This window comes from Salvelinus alpinus, chromosome 2, assembly GCF_045679555.1.
Source record: "Salvelinus alpinus chromosome 2, SLU_Salpinus.1, whole genome shotgun sequence".
NCBI classification, from domain to species: Eukaryota; Metazoa; Chordata; class Actinopteri; order Salmoniformes; family Salmonidae; genus Salvelinus; species Salvelinus alpinus.
In genome coordinates this window covers 61,930,512-61,952,715 of record NC_092087.1, presented here as the reverse complement: position 1 = coordinate 61,952,715, position 22,204 = coordinate 61,930,512, and the positions used below count along the sequence as shown (strand labels likewise).

Below are 22,204 nucleotides of genomic sequence, written 5' to 3'. Positions count from 1 at the left end.
ATGGTAAATTGACGAAGGTGTGTCTTTTATCAGTTTGAAACGCAGCACAGATCTCTCGTGCCTTGCGAATTTGCAAATTAATTGGTTACTATGTCCTGATCAAAAATATTCTTACATATGACAGAGAGCAGAGCTTGTGAAACTGGTGCATTTTTGCCAAGCACCTAATTTAAAATATGGACGTCTGCAGTAAAATTCAACATCAAAATATACATGTTTTCATTCAAATCAGTTTTGTTATAATCCACTTATGCTTTCTACTGGTTTAAAAGGTGTGCAACTTATTTCTGCACTACTACTCATCTAAATGTGAACAATTAAGTAACATTAACACCACTAACTGAAGTCATTTGCATATTAGGCTATCACACACAAAGGGCACACAAACCCTTTCTGTATACAGCAAATACCAAGGCTCCATTTCCTATGTAGGCTATCTAACATTTCCACTTTGAGCTGTAATTTTTGTTCTCAAATTATGGCTATCCATTTCTCCACACCTATATATTTTATAGCTATGCATGCATTTCTACCCATATCCTTGGACAGAACGCCTATTCAGCTCAAATGATAATACAATCCTGTAGAACAGACAGTTCAGCTCACTCTGAAGTTCAGCACATCAATTAATAAAAAAAGAAGTCAAGTAAGTTAGTTAATAGCCAGCAACACTGTAGTCTTAGCTGTTCACTGCATCACTGAATGATTTTTCTGTATGATAATGTAGCCATTTACAACCCAATACATTAAATCTTCTAGTGTTGTTGGCCTATCAACTTCGCTCAATAAATAGCCATTTGTAGAGTTGATTGAGACTAATTGGGAACGACACAAATTAGGCAAATCAATCAGAGACACTTTTTACTGAACAAAAATATGCATCACAATGTTGACCCCATTTGAAATCCAGTGTCAATTGGAAGTGATGAAACCGTGGCTTATTCTGCACAAGGCTGTGCTTGCGTCCCATGTCAGATTCACTCCGGATTTGGGATTGTGTGGTCCTCTATTATATCAACAAAGACCAGCTATATGGCAATTTCTGATATAGCCTACTGCTTTAGATTACAATCCGGTTAACGGCTTGATTTCAAAAGTGTGAGATCAGATGGGAAAATAAAGAATATCGTGAAGTCCAACCATAATAAATCATGTCCAGCAAAACTTTGCCTAGATATTGGGAGCATAATTCCACAAATACTTAATCTATTATACACCATGTCACCTCGCACAATTCATAAATATAACTAGTACTTACCTTTGCATGCAAATCCAACAGTAAACCAATTGGCTTTCATTGCCTTATACCTGACAGTTTGGTACACAAAAAGTAGTGTAATGCATAATATTTAACAAGTAAAATCCAGAAGCACACGCAGTGACTTTTAAAGGAAGCAAACCAAAATAGGCATGTATGAATACTGAATGACAGGTAAGTCCGAACTTGCTTTGCATTGCAACTCAGCAGCTCTTTCCATAGGCTCTAACAGTGAAAAAGGCATCTTCCAGGCCATATCAGTTTCTAAATATGCTTTACGTTCATCAGCATGTTCAAAGCAAAGCCCTAGGTTGTCATGTATGTCCACAAAGCAACCTACCATTTCACCCCAGTGCTGTATACTAGGCCTTTCTCAATCTGTGGGCTCATTAGGACAAAGTGAGAAATGCAGATATCTCAAATATCAAAGAACACCCAGCATTTCACTCTTTAAAACATTATGAAATAAACAACTTAATTGATGAGTAGCCTATATAAAAAAGGCGGTATACGTTTTACACCACTTAAATATTAAATTAATGTTCAGAGAACTCATATGAATCAGTCAAAAATATTCCATTAAACCACATGATAAAAACAAGGTACATTTAGGTTTAGTGCTAGGCAAGCTTGTAAGACACAAGAAACAGATGTTCTTAGCCTTCTAGTAGGCATGTTTGCCACTAGCATCTATAGTGGAATTGAAAGCCTTGTGACAGTGGAATAAATGTGTGCTCTCTTAAAACACACACACACACAATTTATGAACATAATTATATACAGTGCTCCATCTGTAAACTGTTTGTGCTGAAATAAAAAATGTGAGACCATATCAGTGGTCGATAAAAAAAAATACTAAAACATTGAGTAAAGTGATCCTTAAAGGGAAATTTAAAAAAAAGTCAACTTCATATTCATCTCCAGCACCACCCCAATATCAACTTATGTGAAAATGGAGATGATGAATATAAAGTTGAAAAAAAAGTTTTACATTTCCCTTTTAAAAGGCAAGGGTGTACAACTCAGTTCCTGGAGGGCCATGTGTCTGCTGGGTTTGGTCCTTTCCTTTCAATTTGTTTGCAATTAAGATCTAGACAACCAATTACCTTAATTGATCAATCAAGTACAAGGGAGGTGTGAAAACCCGCAGAACTTGGCCCTCAAGGACTGGCGTTTGAGGTGCTTTAAAGGCTGGTTTCCCCAGACACAGATTAAGCATGGTCCTGTTCTAAAAATAATTCTTAACAGAGAATTGTCATTGAAAGGACATTTTAGTCCAGGACTAGGCTTAATCTGGGTCTGGAAAACCAGCCTACTGTATGGGTTTCTTGGCAAACCCTATCAAATTTCCCATTCAACCCTATATGTTAATTTGCAAAACCTAGATATAGCCTATATTACCCTTTAAGTAGTTTATACAGCAAAATGTAGGCCTAACTTAAAAGGCCCAGTGCAGTCAAACTTTTCCTGTGTTATATAAATAAATAAAATGAGGTTGGAATAACACTGAAAATGATAATGCCCTTATCCCCCCCCCCCCCCCGTAAGAGCGGTTTGAAAAGGCTGCCAGAAATTTCAACCTGTTTTGGTGGGATGGGGTTTTGGCCTGCCATTTTGGCCAGCCCCCCCTCCCCCAAGACAAAGAAGTTGCTCTTTGCAGCTTATTTTTGACCATTTTAATTGAAAACAATCACATTAAGGTACTTAATTGTTACCCAAAAATGATTTGAAAACTGCTACATTGGGCCTTAAAAATGATTTAATTCATGGAACGTTTGGTAAAATCTGGGTGCCTTCCCAAAACCATTTTATTGTTCATATAGAAAATCAGCAAGCAAGTGAAAAATAGATTGGCTGGTAAATCTGTCAGGAATGTCATTTTATTGACAAAAGTGTAAGCTAAACAGTATATACACACACTTGTGAAATAAGCTGGAACGTCCCCAAAAATATAAAATTTAAGTGTCTCTTGTTAGACAACACTACAAAACTAAAACATTCCAAATAGTATTTACATCTCTGCAAAACAGCTCATATTCAAAAAGAGTATATCGCAGTGGGAGGGTTGGCAGATACAAAAAGTTCTAAAGAGCTCTGCAGACCATTAAACCAAATGCAATGTTCAACATCTTTTTCTCAGAAACAAGCAGTACAATTTATCATACAACATAGCTAGCAACAACATTGACATTTGCATTTATTAACAGTGAAAAACAGCATAGAGCAAATAAGCAAATGCTTTAACCATGACACAATGAGTGTTCTCTGTACTAACACCATGCATGGCAGCATTTGGTGAGTACTCCCTTTAGAAAATCATCACAAAGAAAATGTTAAATCTATGGAAGAAATACAAGAACACAAAACGTGTCAGGGCATTTGAAAATAATACATGCTTCCAAGTAAAAGTGACATCTCAGCACAGCAATAAGACTATCCTCTTAATCCAACCATATCATTCAAGGCTCTTACTCTAAATATGATTGGACTCAAGCTACATCAACATGGCAACAGTAGGCTTTTTGCCATTTGGAAAATCCCAAAAAATTTATTTAATTTTTAGGCAAGTCAGTTAAGAACAAATTCCTATTTTCAATGACGGCCAGTGGGTTAACTGCCTTGTTCAGGGGCAGAACGACAGATTAGTACCTTGTCAGCTCGGGGATTCGAACTTGCAACCTTTCGGTTACTAGTCCAATGCTCTAACCACTAAGCTACCCTGCCGCCCCATCCCACTTTAGTTATCATATTATACATCAAATCAATATAGCAGCGTTCCATTTTATTCTTACGCTACTAACAACTTGATAACTTTGGTAAAGATAGTTGGGAGCTTAAATCCTAAATGCAAGTTCTTACCTTTGCATTAATGAAACCGGATGTTTCACTTAATCATTATTGGTAGAGGGGAACATTGGAGTCTTATCCTAGGGTTATCTTCACTTTCCTAGCCCCAATAGGCCTATCATTTAAATCCATGACAGCAGATGATGCCTCCTCGTGTGACTCAAAGGCAACCATTGCTTCACCAGTGGGCAGGCCCTTTTCACTTAACTGCTGACAGACTGAACCAGGCAGCACTTGATACCCATAAAATAAATCTAGGATCTCATCGACTGTTACGGCGAAAGGCATGTTTTGGATCTTTACAATGGTTGGTCCACGAGGGTTACCAGGGCCTCCGGTTGACTGCTCTCTCAGAGGGTCAGAGCCAGGGCCACGGCCCAAGGCAGACTGAGGGCGCACTTCTGAACGCCCTTGGCCACTTCCTCGGTTGTTATGGCCTCCGCTCTTTCTAGAGCCATTGTCAAAAGGTGGCCTGCCCCTCAAGCCCTCTGGTCCAAAGCCAGGTGGGCCATTGTTGCTACCTGGTCGGAAGCTTGGGGGTGCCAGAACTGCTCCAGGCAAGTGACCGGCAACCATGGGTGGGGGAATGCTAAGGGCTACATTCTCTAGACTGGCTGCAAATGGGGGTAGAGGTGGAGGGCCCACGAGTCCATTACCTGGGACAGTAAATTGAGCAAAAGGACCATTGCCTAAATTGCCAACAGTGTTTCTGAGGAAGTTGAACTCTTCTCCTGTTATACCGGCAAAGGGGTGAGCTTGGGCTTGAATAGGATTCTGTGCCTGAGCATGGCCGTGTGCCTGGCCTTGAGAGTTCCCTTCAAGTTTCTTGACTCTCCTAACCTGTGGTGGTGGGTTTCTCTCGATAACTTTCATCTGCTCAAAGGTGACCAAATGCACAAAGGCATCTCTGCCATTTAACTTCTGCCTGTGTAGTCTCTCAGCATTTAGCGCATCCTCCTCTCCCCTGAACTGCACAACAGCCTGACCTAAACCGTTACCACTGCTGTCAACCAGAACTTTAAGACTTTCTTCAAATACCGCAATGCCTTTCAGAAACAGATGGACATCTTTCTTTGACACATTATATGGAATATTTGAGATGTGTGCACAGTTTCTAGGGTTCTTGCCTGATTCAGAATTGTTTTTCTTATCAACACCCTGCATCCTTTGACGAATGGAATCAATCTTTTCAAACATAGCTTTCTTACTGATGGGGTGAACTTGTATGAATCGGCTTCCCATATACTGCATGTGACAGCTGAGGGCAACCTTGTAATCCATTTCATCTTTTAACTGGACAAAGCCCTGACCTGTAGCTCGGCCAGAGGGTTCATAAGCAATGTAAATGCAGTCTTCCATAATGTTCAGGTTTTTGAAGAACTCACAGATCTGTTTATTTACTGCTTCGTAGGGCAGGCCTTTTAGGTAGACACAGAACTCCTTGTTGTGAGGGGAGCGAGACCTTGCATGATCTCTGGTTGAAGGAGACACTGAACTCATGTTGCTGCGGCGGTGCTGGTCTTGGGGCACATTACTGGATTTTGAGTGGGCTTGCCCTCCAACCCCGTTGCCCCCACTGCTGACACTCATCCACTGGCTCTCTGTGGCCGGAGAGATGTCCACGTACCTCTGCCTTAACATTCCGCAGCTTCTTTTGAGTGCCTCAAAAGTGTCCTGAGGGGAAAAGAACTTGGCCAGGGCCCTGCCGCTACTCCGGCCAATGTTGTCCCTGACCTTTCGGATGGAGTCCACTACTATCCCACAGAAAAACTCCCTAATATCCATTTCAGTAGCTGAGAAGGGCAGGCCTTGAAGGTGGACATATAACTCATCTGAATTACCTATTGCTGCCTTCATGTGTGCCTGGAGATTTAACAGAGGGTTCATATGGCCAACAAACATGTGATTTGGGGCCAGTCCACTAGGGGGTGGGACACCTGGGTTGAATGGTGGCATTGAGCCCATGTGAGACAGACTCATGGGAAGGACAGGGGGGCCTTGGGTTAAAGGTGACACAGTGGGAACAGGAGGCACAGAGAACACTGGTGGTGGAAGTGGCATGGGGGGTATGGAAGGCATGGGTGGCAGGGATGGCATGGTTGTCAAAGGGTGGATAGGTGGTGGTACAGAGTTGAGGGAGGACATGGTTGTTCTCATACTGGATCCCATGGTGAGATTTGGGCTGCTGAAGTTGTTGCTGAAACTGGGGGGCATGTTTCCCATGCTAGTGGTGGCAAACGTGGACACATTTTTGTTTCTTATGGTTTCATGTGCAGAGGCAGCTCTGGTGACGGTGGCTGGTGTGGTGTTGCTGAACCCTTGTAAAGTGTTGCGTAAACTGCCCCTCCCACATGTGTTGACGGGGGGACCTGCCCTGCTACCGTTTCCTGCTGCTCCCCCGACATTGCCCGTTTTAAAACGCCTGCGGTTAAACTCAATTATATTCTGCATCTCGGTCTTGCTGCTCAGCAAAAGTGACACTTTTGAACCTTTGATTGCTCCCCTTGAACGCATCATGCCAAGCCTGGCATCTTCATCTGTGGCGAAAACAATAAAAGCCTCACCATGTTCACCCCCTACAATATGCACCCCACCATCTGGGATGGTCAATCCAGAGAAGAAATGGCGTATGTCCATGGTCCCCGCCACTATCGGGAGACCCTGCAAGCGGATGAGCACAGCCATGCTGCTGAGGCGAAACAACACACACCTGCAGGTAAAAAAAGGCAACCACCGTAAGACTAGAGGAAAGAGCAATGAACACACAAGAAACAAAGAGCAGGAGAGAAACCATGATTTACAAGACGGCTTACGTTTGTATATATTTGATGAGAGCCCAATGCATCAGAGAAATTCAAAATAAATGTGCAAGTATTAGGCGGTTTGTCCACTCATCACCACTCTTACACAGCCATCCACACATTGCTTCATTCACCACATACATCAGCCTTGGCTCAAGGACATTATGTAGACCCTAGGTCTAACAAGCAAATCTTGAATGTAGAAATGTTACTCGTAGGCCTAAATCTTGCTCATAATTATAGAACCACACATTTCAATCAAATTTAGGCTTGGGCGGTATACCGAACAGCGGGGTATTTGGAAATAGCCACAGGATGGTTTTTCATTACCGTCAAAACAATTTCTTTAACTTTTTTTAATGAATTGGAACATTTGTAGCTAGTTTACCTGCAGTCAACTTGTGTAATACGTTAGGAGATGAAGATTGCGAACACTCATTTCACCTGTCACAATTTTTCATTATGAAGCTTGTTGGTAGTCCCAAGTCACGTGGTGTTTGTTTACAAGCACAACGATGAGAGACCAGAGCCTTGAGTCACTCACTGTTGCTAAGCACGCACTAGCTACTGTATGGAATTCACATCTAAATGTTTGCAAGCTAGATATCGTATAAATATTAAGTTAACTATCTAAAATGTTGTAAATGCTCTGCAGTTGTGCATTTGGTTTGCTAATTTAGTAGCTAGTTAGCCATCTCACTAAGTGGTTAGCTTCTTCCAAAATCAAGCTCTGCTTGGTAACAGCAGACAATTCCCTACTGGATCAAAAGCCTCGCTGTCTAATATTTGTTTTGTGCGTGCAGCAAACAGTGTAGCATTTTTTTGTTATTTGTATAACTTTGAGTTGGGATGTCTATCTTGCAAATACTTTAGGTCAGAGACTTTACGTTAACATTTAGATGGGGTTTTACATTTACTTGTTAGCATTGCTAACTGTCGGATTACAAAGGCTCAGTGGGGTTTGAAAATAGCGCCCCTTGTGTTCAGTACTACCTAATATCCCATTGTGGTACAAGGTCGGTATAAAAATGTATGACAATCTGGATACAGCCCAAGCCTAATGCAATTAATTGTATAAACCTACAGTGCATTCAGAAAGTATTCAGACTCCTTCCCTTTTTACACATTTTGTTACATTACAGCCTTATAATAAATTGGATTAAATAAATGTTTCCCCTCATCAATCTGCAGACCCTTTGTGATGAGACTCAAATGATGAGCTCAGGTGCATCCTGTTTCAATTGATCATCCTTGATGTTTCTATTACTTGGAGTCCACCTGTGGTAAATTCTATTGATTGGACATAATTTGGAAAGGCACACACCTTTCTAGATACAGTTGAAGTCGGAAGTTTACATACACCTTAGCCAAATGCATTTAAACTCAGTTTTCATGCTTTTTCAGTTCTGCCCACAAATTGTCTATGGGATTGAGGTCAGGGCTTTGTGATGGCCACTCCAATACCTTGACTATGTTGTCCTGAAGCCATTTTGCCACAACTTTGGAAGTATGTTTGGGGTCATTGTCCATTTGGAAGACCCATTTGTGACCAAGCTTTAAGAGTTTAAATGACTCCAACCTAAGTGTATGTAAACTTCCCGACTTCAACTGTACACTTAGTTTGGAGTCATTAAAACTCGTTTTTCAACAACTCCACAAATTTCTTGTTAACAAACTATAGTTTTGGCAAGTCGGTTAGGACTACTTTGTGCATGACAAGTAATTTTTCCAACAATTGTTTACAGACAGATTATTTCACTTATAATTCACTGTATCACAATTCCAGTGGGTCAGAAGTTTACATACACTAAGTTGACTGTGCCTTTAAACAGCTTGGAAAATTCCAGAAAATTATGTCATGGCTTTAGAAGCTTCTGATAGGCTAATTGACATAATTTCAGTCAACTGGGGGTGTACCTGTGGATGTATTTCAAGGCCTACCTTCAAACTCAGTGCCTCTTTGCTTGACATCATGGGAAAATCTAAATAAATCAGCCAAGACCTCCACAAGTCTGGTACATCATTGGGAGCAATTTCCAAATGCCTGAAGGTACCACGTTCATCTGTACAAACAATAGTACGCAAGTATAAACACCATGGGACCACGCAGCCGTCAAAACGCTCAGGAAGGAGACGCGTTCTGTCTCCTAGAGATGAACGTACTTTGGTGCGAAAAGTGTAAATCAATCCCAGAATAACAGCAAAGGACCTTGTGAAGTTGCTGGAGGAACTAGGTACAAAAGTATCTATATCCACAGTAAAACGAGTCCTATATCGACATAACCTGAAAGGCCGCTCAGCAAGGAAGAAGACACTGCTCCAAAATCGCCATAAAAAAGCCAGACTACGGTTTGCAACTGCACATGGGGACAAAGATTGTACATTTTGGAGAAATGTCCTCTGGTCTGATGAAACAAAAATAGAACTGTTTGGCCATAATGACCATTGTTATGTTTGGAGGGAAAAGGGGGAGGCTTGCAAGCCGAAGAACACCATCCCAACCGTGAAGCACGGGGGTGGCAGCATCATGTTGTGGGGGTGCTTTGCACTTCACAAAATAGATGGCAACATGAGGAAGGAAAATTTGCTGGACATATTGAAGCAACATCTCAAGACATCATCAGGAAGTTAATCTAAGAAGGGCTATATAAATAAATTTGATTTGAAAGCTTGGTCGCAAATGGGTCTTCCAAATGGACAATGACCCCAAGCATACTTCCAAAGTTGTGGCAAAATGGCTTAAGGACAACAAAGTCAAGGTATTGGAGTGTCCATCACAAAGCTCTGACCTCAATCCCATAGAACATTTGTTGGCAGAACTGAAAAAGCGTGTGCGAGCAATGAGGCCTACAAACCTGACTCAGTTACACCAAGTCTGTCAGGAGGAATGGGCCAAAATTCACCCAACTTATTGTGGGAAGCTTGTGGAAGGCTATCGGAAACGTTTGACCCAAGTTAAACAATTTAAAGGCAATGCTGCCAAATACTAATTGAGTGTATGCAAACTTCTGACCCACTGGGAATGTGAAGAAATAAAAAAAAGCTGAAATAAAATCTGTCTATTATTCTGACATTTCACATTCTTAAAATAAAGTGGTGATCCTAGCTGACCTAAGACAGGGAATTTTTACTAGGATTAAATGTCAGGAATTGTGAAACTGAGTTTAAATGTATTTGGCTGAGGTGTATGTAAACTTTCGACTTCAACTGTAAGGTCCCAAGGTTGACAGTGCATGTCAGAGCAATGGCCTCCATCATTCTTAAATGGAAGAAGTTTGGAGCAACCAAGACTCTTCCTAGAGCTGGCCGTCCGGCCAAACTGCACAATCGGGGGAGAAGGCCTTGGTCAGGGAGGTGACCAAGAACCCAATGGTCACTGACAGATCTCCAGAGTTCCTCTGTGGAGATGAGAGAACCTTCCAGAAAAACAATCATCTCTGCAGCACTCCACCAATCAGACCTTTGTGGTAGAATGGCCAGACGGAAACCACTCCTTAGTAAATGCTCCCCCGCTTGGAGTTTTCCAAATGGCACCTAAAGCACTCAGACCAACAAGATACTCTGGTCTGATGAAACCAAGATTGAACTCTTTGGCCTAAATGCGAAGCATCAAGTCTGGAGGAAACCTGGCACCATCGTTATGGTGAAGCATGGTGGCAGCATCATACTGTGGGGATGTTTTTCAGTGACAGGGACTGGGAGACTAGTCAGGATTGAGGGTAAGATGAACGGAGCAAAGTACAGAGAGCCTTGATGAAAACCTGCTCCAGAGCGCTCAGGACCTCAGACTGGGTTGAAGGTTCACCTTCCAACAGGACAATGACCCTAAGCACACAGCCAAGACAAAGCAGGAGTGGCTTTGGGACAAGGCTCTGAATGTCTTTGAGTGGCCCAGCCAGAGCCCAGACTGGAACCCGATCAAACATCTCTAGAAAGACCTGAAAATAGCTGTGCAGCGACGCTCCCCATCCAACCTGACAGAGCTTGAGAGGATCTGCAGAGAAGAATGGGAGAAACTCCCCAAATACAGGTGTGCCAAGCTTGTAGCGTCATACCCAAGAAGTCTCGAGGCTGTAATCGCTACCAAAGGTGCTTCAACAAAGTACAGAGTTAAGGGTCTGTGATAAGTATTTTATGTATTATACTTTTGCTAAAAAAACAGTTCTTGCTTCGTTATGAGGTATTGTGTGCAGATTGAGGAGGAAAAAATACAATTTAATACATTTTAGAATAAGGCCGTGTGGGGAAAAAGTCAACGATTCTAAATACTTTCCGAATGCACTGTATAGCTCAACTTCCAATTGATCAATCTGATACATAATTAGGCTCATGTCCAATACATTTCAGGTGGAAGAAGGGGCTTGAATTTAAAAGGTTGTGTAAGTCGTTTTAGAAGCTTACAGGGTGCATTACTTACCAAAAACAGATGCAAATCCTAATAAAACTAAACCACATTTTGAAGTCGACTTTCATTGCTTTATCTGACTACACCATCTGAATCTAGCAATTAAGTTGTGGTTTAGAGTTATTTATTAAGGGTTAGGGGACATGGAGGGTTGGGAGGCAAAGTCAGCATAGTGTTACAATTTCGCATGGTTCTATGCTAGATTGGGAACAAACAAACATTTAGCACGACAACTAAAATGGCTTTGAGAAAATCTGATCTCAGCTAATAAGGAGAAGTATCTAACATAATAACTACATTCTGGCATTCTCTAATTATAAACAATTTACTATATAAATGTGGGTACATTTGTTGATGAAAATCTTACTTACTCAACCTTTAAACTATAAACGTGCCAATTTGATATAATTGCAATGCAGTATCCCTAACACTCATCTCAGTAGCAACTTGTAAACACAAACAAATGCATTTCTCATGATAAGCTGTAGACCACACTATTTACCAAGAGAGTTTTCATCTATAATTTTCATAGCTGTCTATTTACCACCACAAACCACTCAGTCGGCACTCAATGAACTGTATAAGGCCATAAGCAAATGGGCGGCGCTCCTAGGGGCCGGGGACTTGATCGCAAGGAAACTTAAATCCGTTTGACCTCATTTCTACCAGCATGTTAAATGTGCAACCAGAGGAAAAAAACTCTAGACCACCTTTACTCCACACACAGAGATTACAAAGCTCCCTCGCCCTTCATTTTGCAAATCTGACCATAATTATATCCTCCTGATTCCTGCTTACAAGCTAAATCTAAAGCAAGAAGCACCAGTAACTCGGTCAATAAAAAAAGTGGTCAGATGAAGCAGATGCTAAACTACAGAACTGTTTTGCTAGCACAGTGGAATATGTTCCGGGATTCTTCCGATAACATTGAGGAGTACACCACACTGGGTTCATCAATAAGTGCATCGATGACATCGATGACATCGACACAGTGACCGTACGTACATACCAAAACCAGAAGCCATGGATTACAGGCAACATCCGCATTGAGCTAAAGGGTAGAGTGTCAATACAGGACTATTATTGAATCATACTACACCGGCTCAGATGCTCGTCGGATGTGGCAAGGCTTGCAAACTATTACTACAAAAGGGAAGCACAGCCACGAGCTGCCCAGTGAAACGAGCTTACCAGACAAGCTAAATTACTTCTATGCTCGCTTCGAGGAAAGCAACACTGAAGAATGCATGAGAGCATCAGCTGTTCCGGACGACTGTGTGACCATGCTCTCCGTAGCCGAAGACCTTTAAACAGGTCAACATTCAGGCCGAGGGGCCAGACGGATTACCAGGACGTGTACCCCGAGCATGCACTGACCAACTGGCAAGTGTATTCACTGACATTTTCAACCTGTCCCTGACGTTGTCTGTAATACCAACATGTTTCAAGCAGACCACCATAGTCCCTGTACCCAAGAACCTGCCTAAATGAATACCAACCCGTAGCACTCACGTCTGTAGCCATGAAGTGCTTTAAAAGGCTGTGATGTGAGCCACACATGGCTCACATCAACACCATTATCCCAGAAACACTAGACCCACTCCAATTTGCATACCGCAACAACAGATGCAATCTCTATTGCACTCCACACTGCCCTTTCCCACCTGGACAAAAGGAACACCTACGTGAGAATGCTATTCATTGACTACAGCTCAGCGTTCAACACCATAGTGCCCTCAAAGCTCATCACTAAGCTAAGGACCCTGGGACTAAACAACTCTCTCTGCAACTGGATCCTGGACTTCCTGACAGGCTGACCCCAGGTGGTAAGGGTAGGTAAAAACACATCGGGTGCGTGCTCAGTCCCCTCCTGTACTCCCTGTTCACCCATGACTGCATGGCCAGGCATGACTCCAACACCATCATTAAGTTTGCCAACGATACAACAGTGGTAGGCCTGATCACCGACAACGATGAGACAGCCTATAGGGAGGAGGTCAGAGACCTGGCCATATGGTGCCAGGATATCAACGTCTCCCTCAACGTGATAGAGACAAATGAGATTGTGGACTACAGGAAAAGGAGGACCGAGCACGCCCCCATTCTCATCGACGGGGCTGTAGTGGAGCAGGTTGAGAGCTTCAAGTTCCTTGGTGTCCACATCACCCACAAACTATCATGGTCCAAACACACCAAGACAGTCGTGAAGAGGGCACGACAAAGCCTATTCCCGACTGAAAAGATTTGGCATGGGTCTTCAAGATCCTCAAAAGGTTCTACAGCTGCACCATCGAGAGTATCACTGCATGGTATGGCAACTGCTCCGCCTCCGACCGCAAGTCACTACAGAGGGTGGGTACGGCCCAGTACATCACTGGGGCCAAGCTTCTTGCCATCCAGAACCTCTATACCAGGCGGTGTCAGAGGAAGGCCCTATGATTTCCGTGATGTGGAAAACATGGACGGAATCGCGGAATTTGGTAATAAAAACATGTAAAATGTGGAATATTGAAATATATATATATTTTTGAATAATCTAAATTAGGCCTAATTGTAGTAACCGAAAGGATTTAATAATTGTAAAGTTACAGATGAGTAGGCCTAGAGAAACAATTCAGTTTTCGATTGGGGTGTTTTGAGAGGGGGGCGTGGGACCCTTACGTCACCACAACTTGCTATCACTTTGAGAAACATGTCGAAGAGGCTATCTGAGAGTCGTCAAAAACACACAAAAATTCAACCCTTGCCACTACATTCAGAGCAATACCCAAAGGACTATGAGTCAGGTGATGAGAGAATTTGCAAAGGAGCTTAACTTACTATTGATTGGAGCACTTAGTCTGAAGCCCATGTGAAAAACAAGGAAAAGCACAGTGTTAGCCAGAGCATGACTCTTCAAATTACAATCTATTCAGGACTTTGTGGCTGTGTGCGCCGAGTCTGACATCCCCTTAGAAAAGCTAAGAAAGCTACAGCCGTTTTTAGTGAAGCGTTGCCTGAAAATGAGAGTAGCCTCTGTCAAACTCACCTGCCCCGTGTGTTCGACCAACATATGAGTTGGAGGTGGTTGTTGTCGAGACAGATGTAAGGGATTGCAGCGTTCTAAACATCGTCATTGGTGAGTTAACTTAACAGCCTATTAATATACTGTTGCAATAGCCTACATTTACATTCTGCAATGTGAATTGTCCGCATGCAAATTGTGATATTTCAAACGACGAGCTATCGTGGTGAAATATAGCGATGCATAATGTCAGCAGCTGTCTGCCTCGCCATCTAGCTAACTGTCGCTGTATCTATATTGTGTTTACACTTGACATTTAAATAACACTTATGTCATTATTTTAGGTTAAAACATAATTAAAGTTTTTCCTTATCTTTCATTGCAGGTGTTGAAAACCAGTACTTTCTGGTGGATGTCATTTTCATGGACAGATGCAACTACTCAACGTTTTCCCAAGCTATACTAGCCTCCCTCCACAGCAACGATCTGAACCTGAATGATGCCTGGGCAGTGGTCACAGATAATGCCTCCTACTGCCTGAAGGCATGCAAGAAGGTTCTGAAAGGAGTGATGCCCAACAGTGTCCATGTAACCTGTCTCTGCCATGTCATCAATCTGGTGGGTGAGACCTGGCAGCACTTCAAATACTTCTCTGAAGTTGCATCACTTGTGACATGGACACGGTCTTCTTCAAGAAGCCTGCCAGAAACAGAAGATGGGTGAGCTTCCTCATTATGAAGGAATTTGTGTAGGCCAAGGCTCCTCCTGAAGCATTAAGCTCCAGATGGAATAGCTGATTTGAGGCAGTGTAGTGCCATGCAGAGCATGTTCATCTGTAGAATTTTTGTTGGCAGAAAAGTCATCATCCCAGGCAGTCACAAACATCAGCAAGCTGGAAACAGAGAAGGTGCAGGCCCTCACTGTTAAGCTAACCTTAATCTCAGAGGGCTGCTCCAAACTGATGACAGCTCTGTCAATCCTGGAAGAAACCCACCGTCCCACAGCAGTGTCTGCATACAATGTCACGGAGGATCTGGGCTCTTACCTAGTGAATGGAACGGCAAAAACATGTGGGTATGGTGCCAAGACAGATTAACTATTGAGAAAGATGGGGATTGGAGAGAGGAGGGAGGTACTTGACCATCTTCATGATGCATTCCACTTGGCCTTCACAAAGTTCTCAGCACTGGGACATACATCCAGCCACAGAGGTCTACCGGCTGGCTAGGGTGTTCGATCCTAGGCAGGCTCCAGCCATGGAAAAGCAGCTTGAAGCCTACAAACATCTGAAACTCATCGCACGCCCATCAACAGAGCTCAGTGAAGAATGGATTTCCTATCAGCACTGTCCAGGGAGCCCTCACCTGCTTTGGAGCTTGCTGATTACTGGAGGGGCCTGAGTGCGAGATTCCCAAGAGTTGCAGAAGTGGCAGTGCCCTACATCTACTTCCCAGTCAGCTCAGTCAACTGTGAGAGGAGTTTCAGCAAATACAAGACTCTACTCACAGACAAGCGAGAGGCACTCACTGAGCTCAACACAAATAGGCTGACAATCATGTACTTCAATGGAGATGTCTGTGATAGATGGAAAACTTACAATGGACAGGTAGTTCCATAGGTTTTGCCTATTGCTGCATTATTGCCTGAATCATTTTATTTTCATTTACAATGAAACACTTAGTAGAACTGTTTTGAAGCACTTGCCTTGATAAAAAAATTGTGCAATGTTGTATTGCATCATCACAAATGTACTGTTATCTTATTAAATTGTTGACGTTTTATTCATTCACATTATTAGACACTCTTTCAGATGATAAAATTAGCATAAATTGTAAAACACAGAATTCAGACAAAAATAGAAAAAAATGAATTTGGGAAAAAACTAAATGGATTTCATAGGGCCCTAAAAATTGTCAGACTACAGCCACCCTAGTCATAGACTGTTCTCTCCGCTACTGCACGGCAAGTGGTACCGGAGCGCCAAGTCTAGGTCCAAAAGACTTCTTAACAGCTTCTACCCCCAAGCCATAAGACTCCTGAACAGCTAATCAAATGGTTACCCAGACTATTTGTATTGTCCCCCCAACCCCTCTTTTACGCTGCTGGTACTCTGGTTATTATCTATGTATAGTCACTAACTCTACCTACATGTACATATTACCTCAATTAACCTATGCCCCCGCACATTAACTCTGTACCGGTAACCCCTGTATATAGCCTCGCTACTGTTATTTTACTGCTGCTCTTTAACTATGTTATTTTTATTTTTTACTTAACACTTATTTTTTTCTTAACTGCATTGTTGGTTAACGGCTTGTAAGTAAGCATTTCACTAAGGTCTACCTACACCTGTTGTATTCGGCACGTGACAAATACAAATTGATTTGATGAATTGTTTAAAATTCTGAGAGGATCAGACAAATTAGGCCATGTGTTATCGCATAAATGCATAACAACATTAAAACACTAAAGGTGCAAGACAATTAGCCTATGTGTAGGCTCAAGTCTCAAGCATTGTTCAGAGCAGGTGTTGGCCAAAACAACCTATTAAAAAGCAAGTAGAAAATGTGGTCAACAGAAGGAGATCAGGTCATGAAGTGGAGACATTTACTTGGGGCTTGTGGATAATGTGGTATCTTGTCAAAGAAAGCCACCAACATACCATGCTCTTCCTCTATACCACTCATACCTTGGTAGGTCATTCTTAGCTCTGCTTAACTTCAGAGGTTTCCACAATAGAGTACACTATCCTAAAAGGGACACTAACCAAAAAGGGAATCAATAAGGTCAATGAATATAGCCTAACAAAGCTAATAATTACTGGTAAAAAACCATGAAGAGCAGACAGAAGGTTGTGGGGGTTGGACTGGAAGTCAGTTGAATTAGCCTGTTCAGGACATATTCACAAGCTTACCTGTAATAATGGTGCTTCGTTAAAACTGCGGCACGGGATATATCCAAGCCAATCCTGACAGCAAGCAATTTAAATCAATTCTTGACTAACAAAACAATAGGAAATGGAAGCAAAAACATGAGCAAAAAGCAGGCAAATGTAGGCATCCTTAGTGAACAGCATGTACAAAACACTCTTGATTCAACCACATATCAGCTTTTGTTTTGCATCAGGAGAAATGCAGTAAATTGGCTTCAACAATTAGAGCACAAACTCTTTCAAATGACTGCCTCGCCAAAAAGCCATACACTAATTAATATATTTCACAAAGATTATGCATCTCATAATTTCTCATGTTGACATCAAGCATGAAAATACATTTCATTCATCACAGAAATCCATAAGAGTGAAATAAACATCCATGCCATTGAAAACTTGTATTTCATTGCTCAAGTTTCCCTCGATAGCTTATCCTTACTTATTTCTAAAGTGTTCTATGTAAAATGATGTCAACTATATGGCCTACATATGTAAATAAGGTATAGTAATATGGTAATGGACCGGTCAGTTGGAAGAATGATTCTCATCTCCCACCAAACACATAATCTGATCATGATTATCAAGAGACTCTGAAGCCCAATACCTGAACATACTATGGACAAACCTAAAATCAGGTCTGCTGCGTCATCAGTCTCGCACTGAGGATTGTATTCAGACCCTGCCCCATGAAAAACGTAAGCCTGGGCCTACACTAAAATGTAGCCTCGCATATTCCTTATTTTGTATGCAAAATGCTAGAGAAAAAACAATCACCTGCATGTGTGTGAACTCAAAGCTTCAGCACACTACAATATCTAAACTGTGTGGGAATCTTTCCACAAAACATACAGGGGACAATGGTCACTCCTGTGAAAGCACCTAACAACATGGTCCACATCTGCAACAATGGACAATAAGTGAGGTCATCAACTGTGGTTGTCCCACCTAGCCATCTTAAAGTGGCAATCTGCAGTTGAAACAATAACAAAGCGGCACCTCGCCTCTATTTTGGGTAAAAACTGAGGAAAAGGCCTGGAGAAATGTAACCACTTTCAAATTCATAGATGGCTATTGATGCAATGACTGGCAATCCAAGATATCAAAATCATAGTTTTAAGCATAATTTGAGGCCATACAATGCCAGTATCATTTACTCAAAATAGTCAATCTAAGATTAAATAAATTACAGATTTCTTGAGTTTACGTTTTTGCAGAGCAAGTTTTAGTCGCGCAATTTTACTTCTAGCCAAGGTGTGACATGTCTTATGTAAACAAACTCTGATCTGTTGCACTGCTAGGCAGGTCTGTCTCACCGTATGTGTATTCTGTGGTAGGATTGGATAGTGCGCAGCAGTGTGTATCCCGTGTTAGTGGGCAAGTTAGCTTTGTTGAAATCAAAACCAAACAGTATGTTGCAGTCCTGATGTCTCTCTGGAAGGAGATCCTCGCCCTGATCTCGTCTACTTTATTGTCCGGGGACTGAACATTAGCGGTGGATGGTGTGCACGCCTCCTGAGTTGGACTACAAGTCCACTCAGAATACCTCTTCTCCACCAGCAGCGTCTTGGAGCAGCCTCTGGGATAAGTTCAGTTGCCCTGGAGGGTACGAACAAAGGATCCAGTTTGGGAAAGTCATATTTCTGGTTGTAATGCTGGTGAGTTACCGCCGCTCTGATATCCAAAAGTTATTTCTGGCTGTATGTAATAACACAAAAACCGTTCTGGGCTAATAATGTAAGAAATCACACCAACAAAAAAAAAAAATACTGAAAAGTTGCTTAGGAGCTAGAAGCAGAGCTGCCATGTCTGTCGGCGCCATCTTCATATACAATGGTGCCACTGGACTCAGATCTACAGTTGCGCTCAGCTCAACCACTGGAGTCGCTATGGAGTGAGTTTGGGGGGGTGAATGTAGCAGATGGGGATCTGTGAAACTCACCCATCAGCCTGAAGTGTGACCCCTTGCGCAATTGAAGGACTTTTTCAACAGCGCGGGGGGTTGGAACTCTTCAAGAGGGCAGTCACATGTGTTTGCGAGGCAGAGGTCCTGAGTTCGAGTCTCGATATGAGCTGAATCGGGGGGAAACGGTACTCAATAAGAAAGCAGCGTGTCGTCCTTTACATTAACTTCCTGAACTTATCCCTATAGGCTTTAGCCAAGTGGGCCAACACAGTCTTGTGACATGCAGGAGACCTGGTTGGAACCCAGTCAGTCAAAAGATTAAATATAGAGTGAAAAGTTTATCCATGTTTTTTTTTGTGCCACTCCCTTCTATAGTATCCTGGCGAGGCCTGTGGTCATCATGCCACATTGGCTTCAGAAACCACCAGAAGCTTTTGTTTACCATACAGTTTGATTCAATACGTGCTCCTTTACCTATCCTGGCTGGCAAAGTACCAGGGTGTTGTCTCTGGTTTTTAATCTGAAATTATGAAACTTTGATCAACTTTAAATGATAGTCTGTAAATTTGATACAAACAATGAATGCAATCTACCATATTCAAATTTGAATATATAAATATTCAATTTGAAATCACATTTTAAAACTGAATGCAATATTCATTCAATTCAGTTTCAAATCATGAAATATAAATTCAATTTATGAATTCAATGATTCAATTTGTGCATTACAACCATGTTTGGACTAATGGTTACACCCCTGCTGGGTATACCGTTGTAAAACCTTTGCAACATAAATCGTTCACTCCAAACAGAAACCCTTTCCAACGAAAACGAGTTTCTATTGGACAAATCCAGGTAGGTCCCTCCCTGTTTCGTTCTTAAACGGTGAACGGTTTCCGCTGCAAGACGTAATGAATACACCCCTGGACTGCCCAATCCATGGTTGTTGTCCCCCATTCTCTGGTCACGACAAATAGCACACATTGGGGGAAGTTGATGAAATATCAATGGAATTGCATGGGCACGAAAACGCTGTCAACATGAACGAGACTTCATTGTAAAACACATTTGCCAATAACGTAGCTAAAAGCTCAGTCTGTCACAGTACTAAAGCGGTTTCCAAATGTGAAGGGCTACAGAAAGACAGCAAATTATGCAAGGCTACAGGAAGAGACCACAGAAAAATTATATCCAGCCATTTCAACATTTTTGCCAATATCCATTTGGATGTGTACAACATTACTCGAGTAAGGGCGTCGTGCTAGCTAGCTAACGTTACTTGGATTGATATTAAGAGCAGACAGCCAATATGGTGTTGGTCCTGCAATGAAAACCCCTTCTCCGACCTAGAAGCTAGCTAGTTAATTAGCAAGATGGGTAGCTAGCTAGCATCATTGGCTAAAGAGAACAATTGCCCTTCAACGTAGTTATTCAGACTAGTAGCTACCTAGCGAAACACGAGAACAGCAAACCCAAATGTTTAGCTAGCTAGTTCCCACATTTCTAAAGCTCACGAAAAGCATAACGTAATACATGAGTGATATAGCCTGTTGTTCGCTAAACACATAGCTAGCTAACGTTACCCCATGTGGGCAGGCCGAACATCTCAAATGCACCACCAAATAAATATCTAACGCTATAGTCACCACTAAATGCAGGTTTATATTTTCCCTCATCTGTAACAACCATTTCATTATTACTGTCTCTGTAATTGCATGTCTGCTGTGTTTTTATTTGGTCCTTACCGAAATATCTGTTAACAAACAGATCTGTATTTTATGGTGCGTCCTCCTCTCTTGCTCTTCTCTCTCTGCTTGTGTAGCTTTTCTTTTTTGTAACAATAAATAGACAATACAATATTAAATTCAGGAAAGAACACATCAAAAACCACCGTACACAATTTTTTATTTTTATTAAAAAGCTAATCACATCATACATAAAATATAACATTATAATATTCTACAGTACAGATCCTCCAAATTACATAGTAACATAAGTAATTTAAAAGCTACAAATTCATAGGGGAAGGCTTGAAATCTGGGTTCTTGGGAAATGTACATATCTTGAATTTACTCAGTATTGAAGTTAACAATAAAATCTAGCTTCTTAATGTTTTTTTTTTTTTTTTTTTTGCTCAAGGTAAGGTTTAAACAGACTTATTTGAGAAATGTCCAACAAGATCCCAGAATTTGGATATTACATTGATACAAAACAACTTCTAAATAGAGGCGTTTGTTGGATATACACTGAGTGTACAAAACATTAAGAACAATTTCCTAATATTGAGTTACACCCCTTTTGCCCTCCAAACGCCTCAATTCGTCGGGCATGGACTAAAACATAAGGTGAATGCACCAATTTGTAAGTCGCTCTGGATAAGAGCGTCTGCTAAATGACTTAAATGTAAATGTAAAACAAGGTGTCGAAACCATTCTTGATACACACAGTAAACTGTTGAGTGTGAAAAATCTAGCAGTGTTGCAGTACTTGACACACAAACCGGTGTGCCTGGCACCAACCACCATACCCCATTCAAAGACACTTAAATATTTTGTCTTGCCCATTCACCCTCTGAATTGCACACATACACAATCCATGTCTTCTTCTAGATTGGGTTGGCGGATCGCATCCAAATTTTAAAGTGCATACACTGCCAATTACTGTACTGGATTGTGAGGCCAGTCACAGCCTAACTACATTCAATTGTCTTCATTAGTCCGGTTCCTTTAAGAAAGTAAAATAGAGCCCTGGACAACACTTCCCTGCCCCCACTACACCACCCAAACCCCACCCAGCCTCTCTAACCCTTTCACACACTCTCCCTTCCTCCACTAAACCCTCACACAGACCTGTTTCATGTATCCCTATTATCAACAACGTGGCATTCAAACCTGTGCCCAAACCATAGTCTACCCTACACAGCTTCCTCTCCTAAATCCCATACTGCCCACCTCTTCCTTAACTGCGATAAAATTGTCTCCCCTTACTACTAGCATCCTACTCCCTTTGCCAAAGGGAGCCCTTTTGCCCAGATCAAGGACTTGACTTCCCTGC

General features: G+C 41.9%; 2 protein-coding genes and 1 long non-coding RNA gene across 4 annotated transcripts in view; 1 reads left to right on the top strand and 2 right to left on the bottom strand.

The window, feature by feature from the left end:
* The window catches only part of LOC139566130 (copine-3-like), a 68,988-nt gene extending 48,027 nt beyond the window's left edge, over positions 1-20,961 (bottom strand). The window contains exon 1 of the mRNA XM_071387120.1: positions 20,896-20,961. The gene's annotated coding sequence lies outside the window, so the exon portion shown is untranslated. The remainder of the gene's footprint in view (positions 1-20,895) is intronic.
* LOC139566119 (RNA-binding protein 12-like) lies at positions 3,119-20,980 on the bottom strand. 2 transcript variants are annotated; one of them, XM_071387053.1, is made up of 2 exons: positions 20,896-20,980; positions 3,119-6,815 (listed from the first exon to the last, which is right to left on the bottom strand). In XM_071387053.1, the coding sequence occupies exon 2, from the start codon at positions 6,788-6,790 to the stop codon at positions 4,181-4,183; it is 2,610 nt and encodes an 869-aa protein (XP_071243154.1). In that variant the 5' UTR covers positions 6,791-6,815; positions 20,896-20,980; the 3' UTR covers positions 3,119-4,180. The 2 variants fall into 2 exon arrangements, with proteins under 2 accessions (XP_071243154.1, XP_071243163.1); XM_071387062.1 differs by lacking the exon at positions 20,896-20,980 and adding an exon at positions 14,340-14,468.
* On the top strand, positions 14,294-16,062 carry LOC139566163 (uncharacterized). The gene is made up of 2 exons (XR_011673064.1): positions 14,294-14,429; positions 14,701-16,062. It is a non-coding gene; the product is annotated as an uncharacterized lncRNA (long non-coding RNA).
* Positions 20,981-22,204: the final 1,224 nt, after the last annotated feature.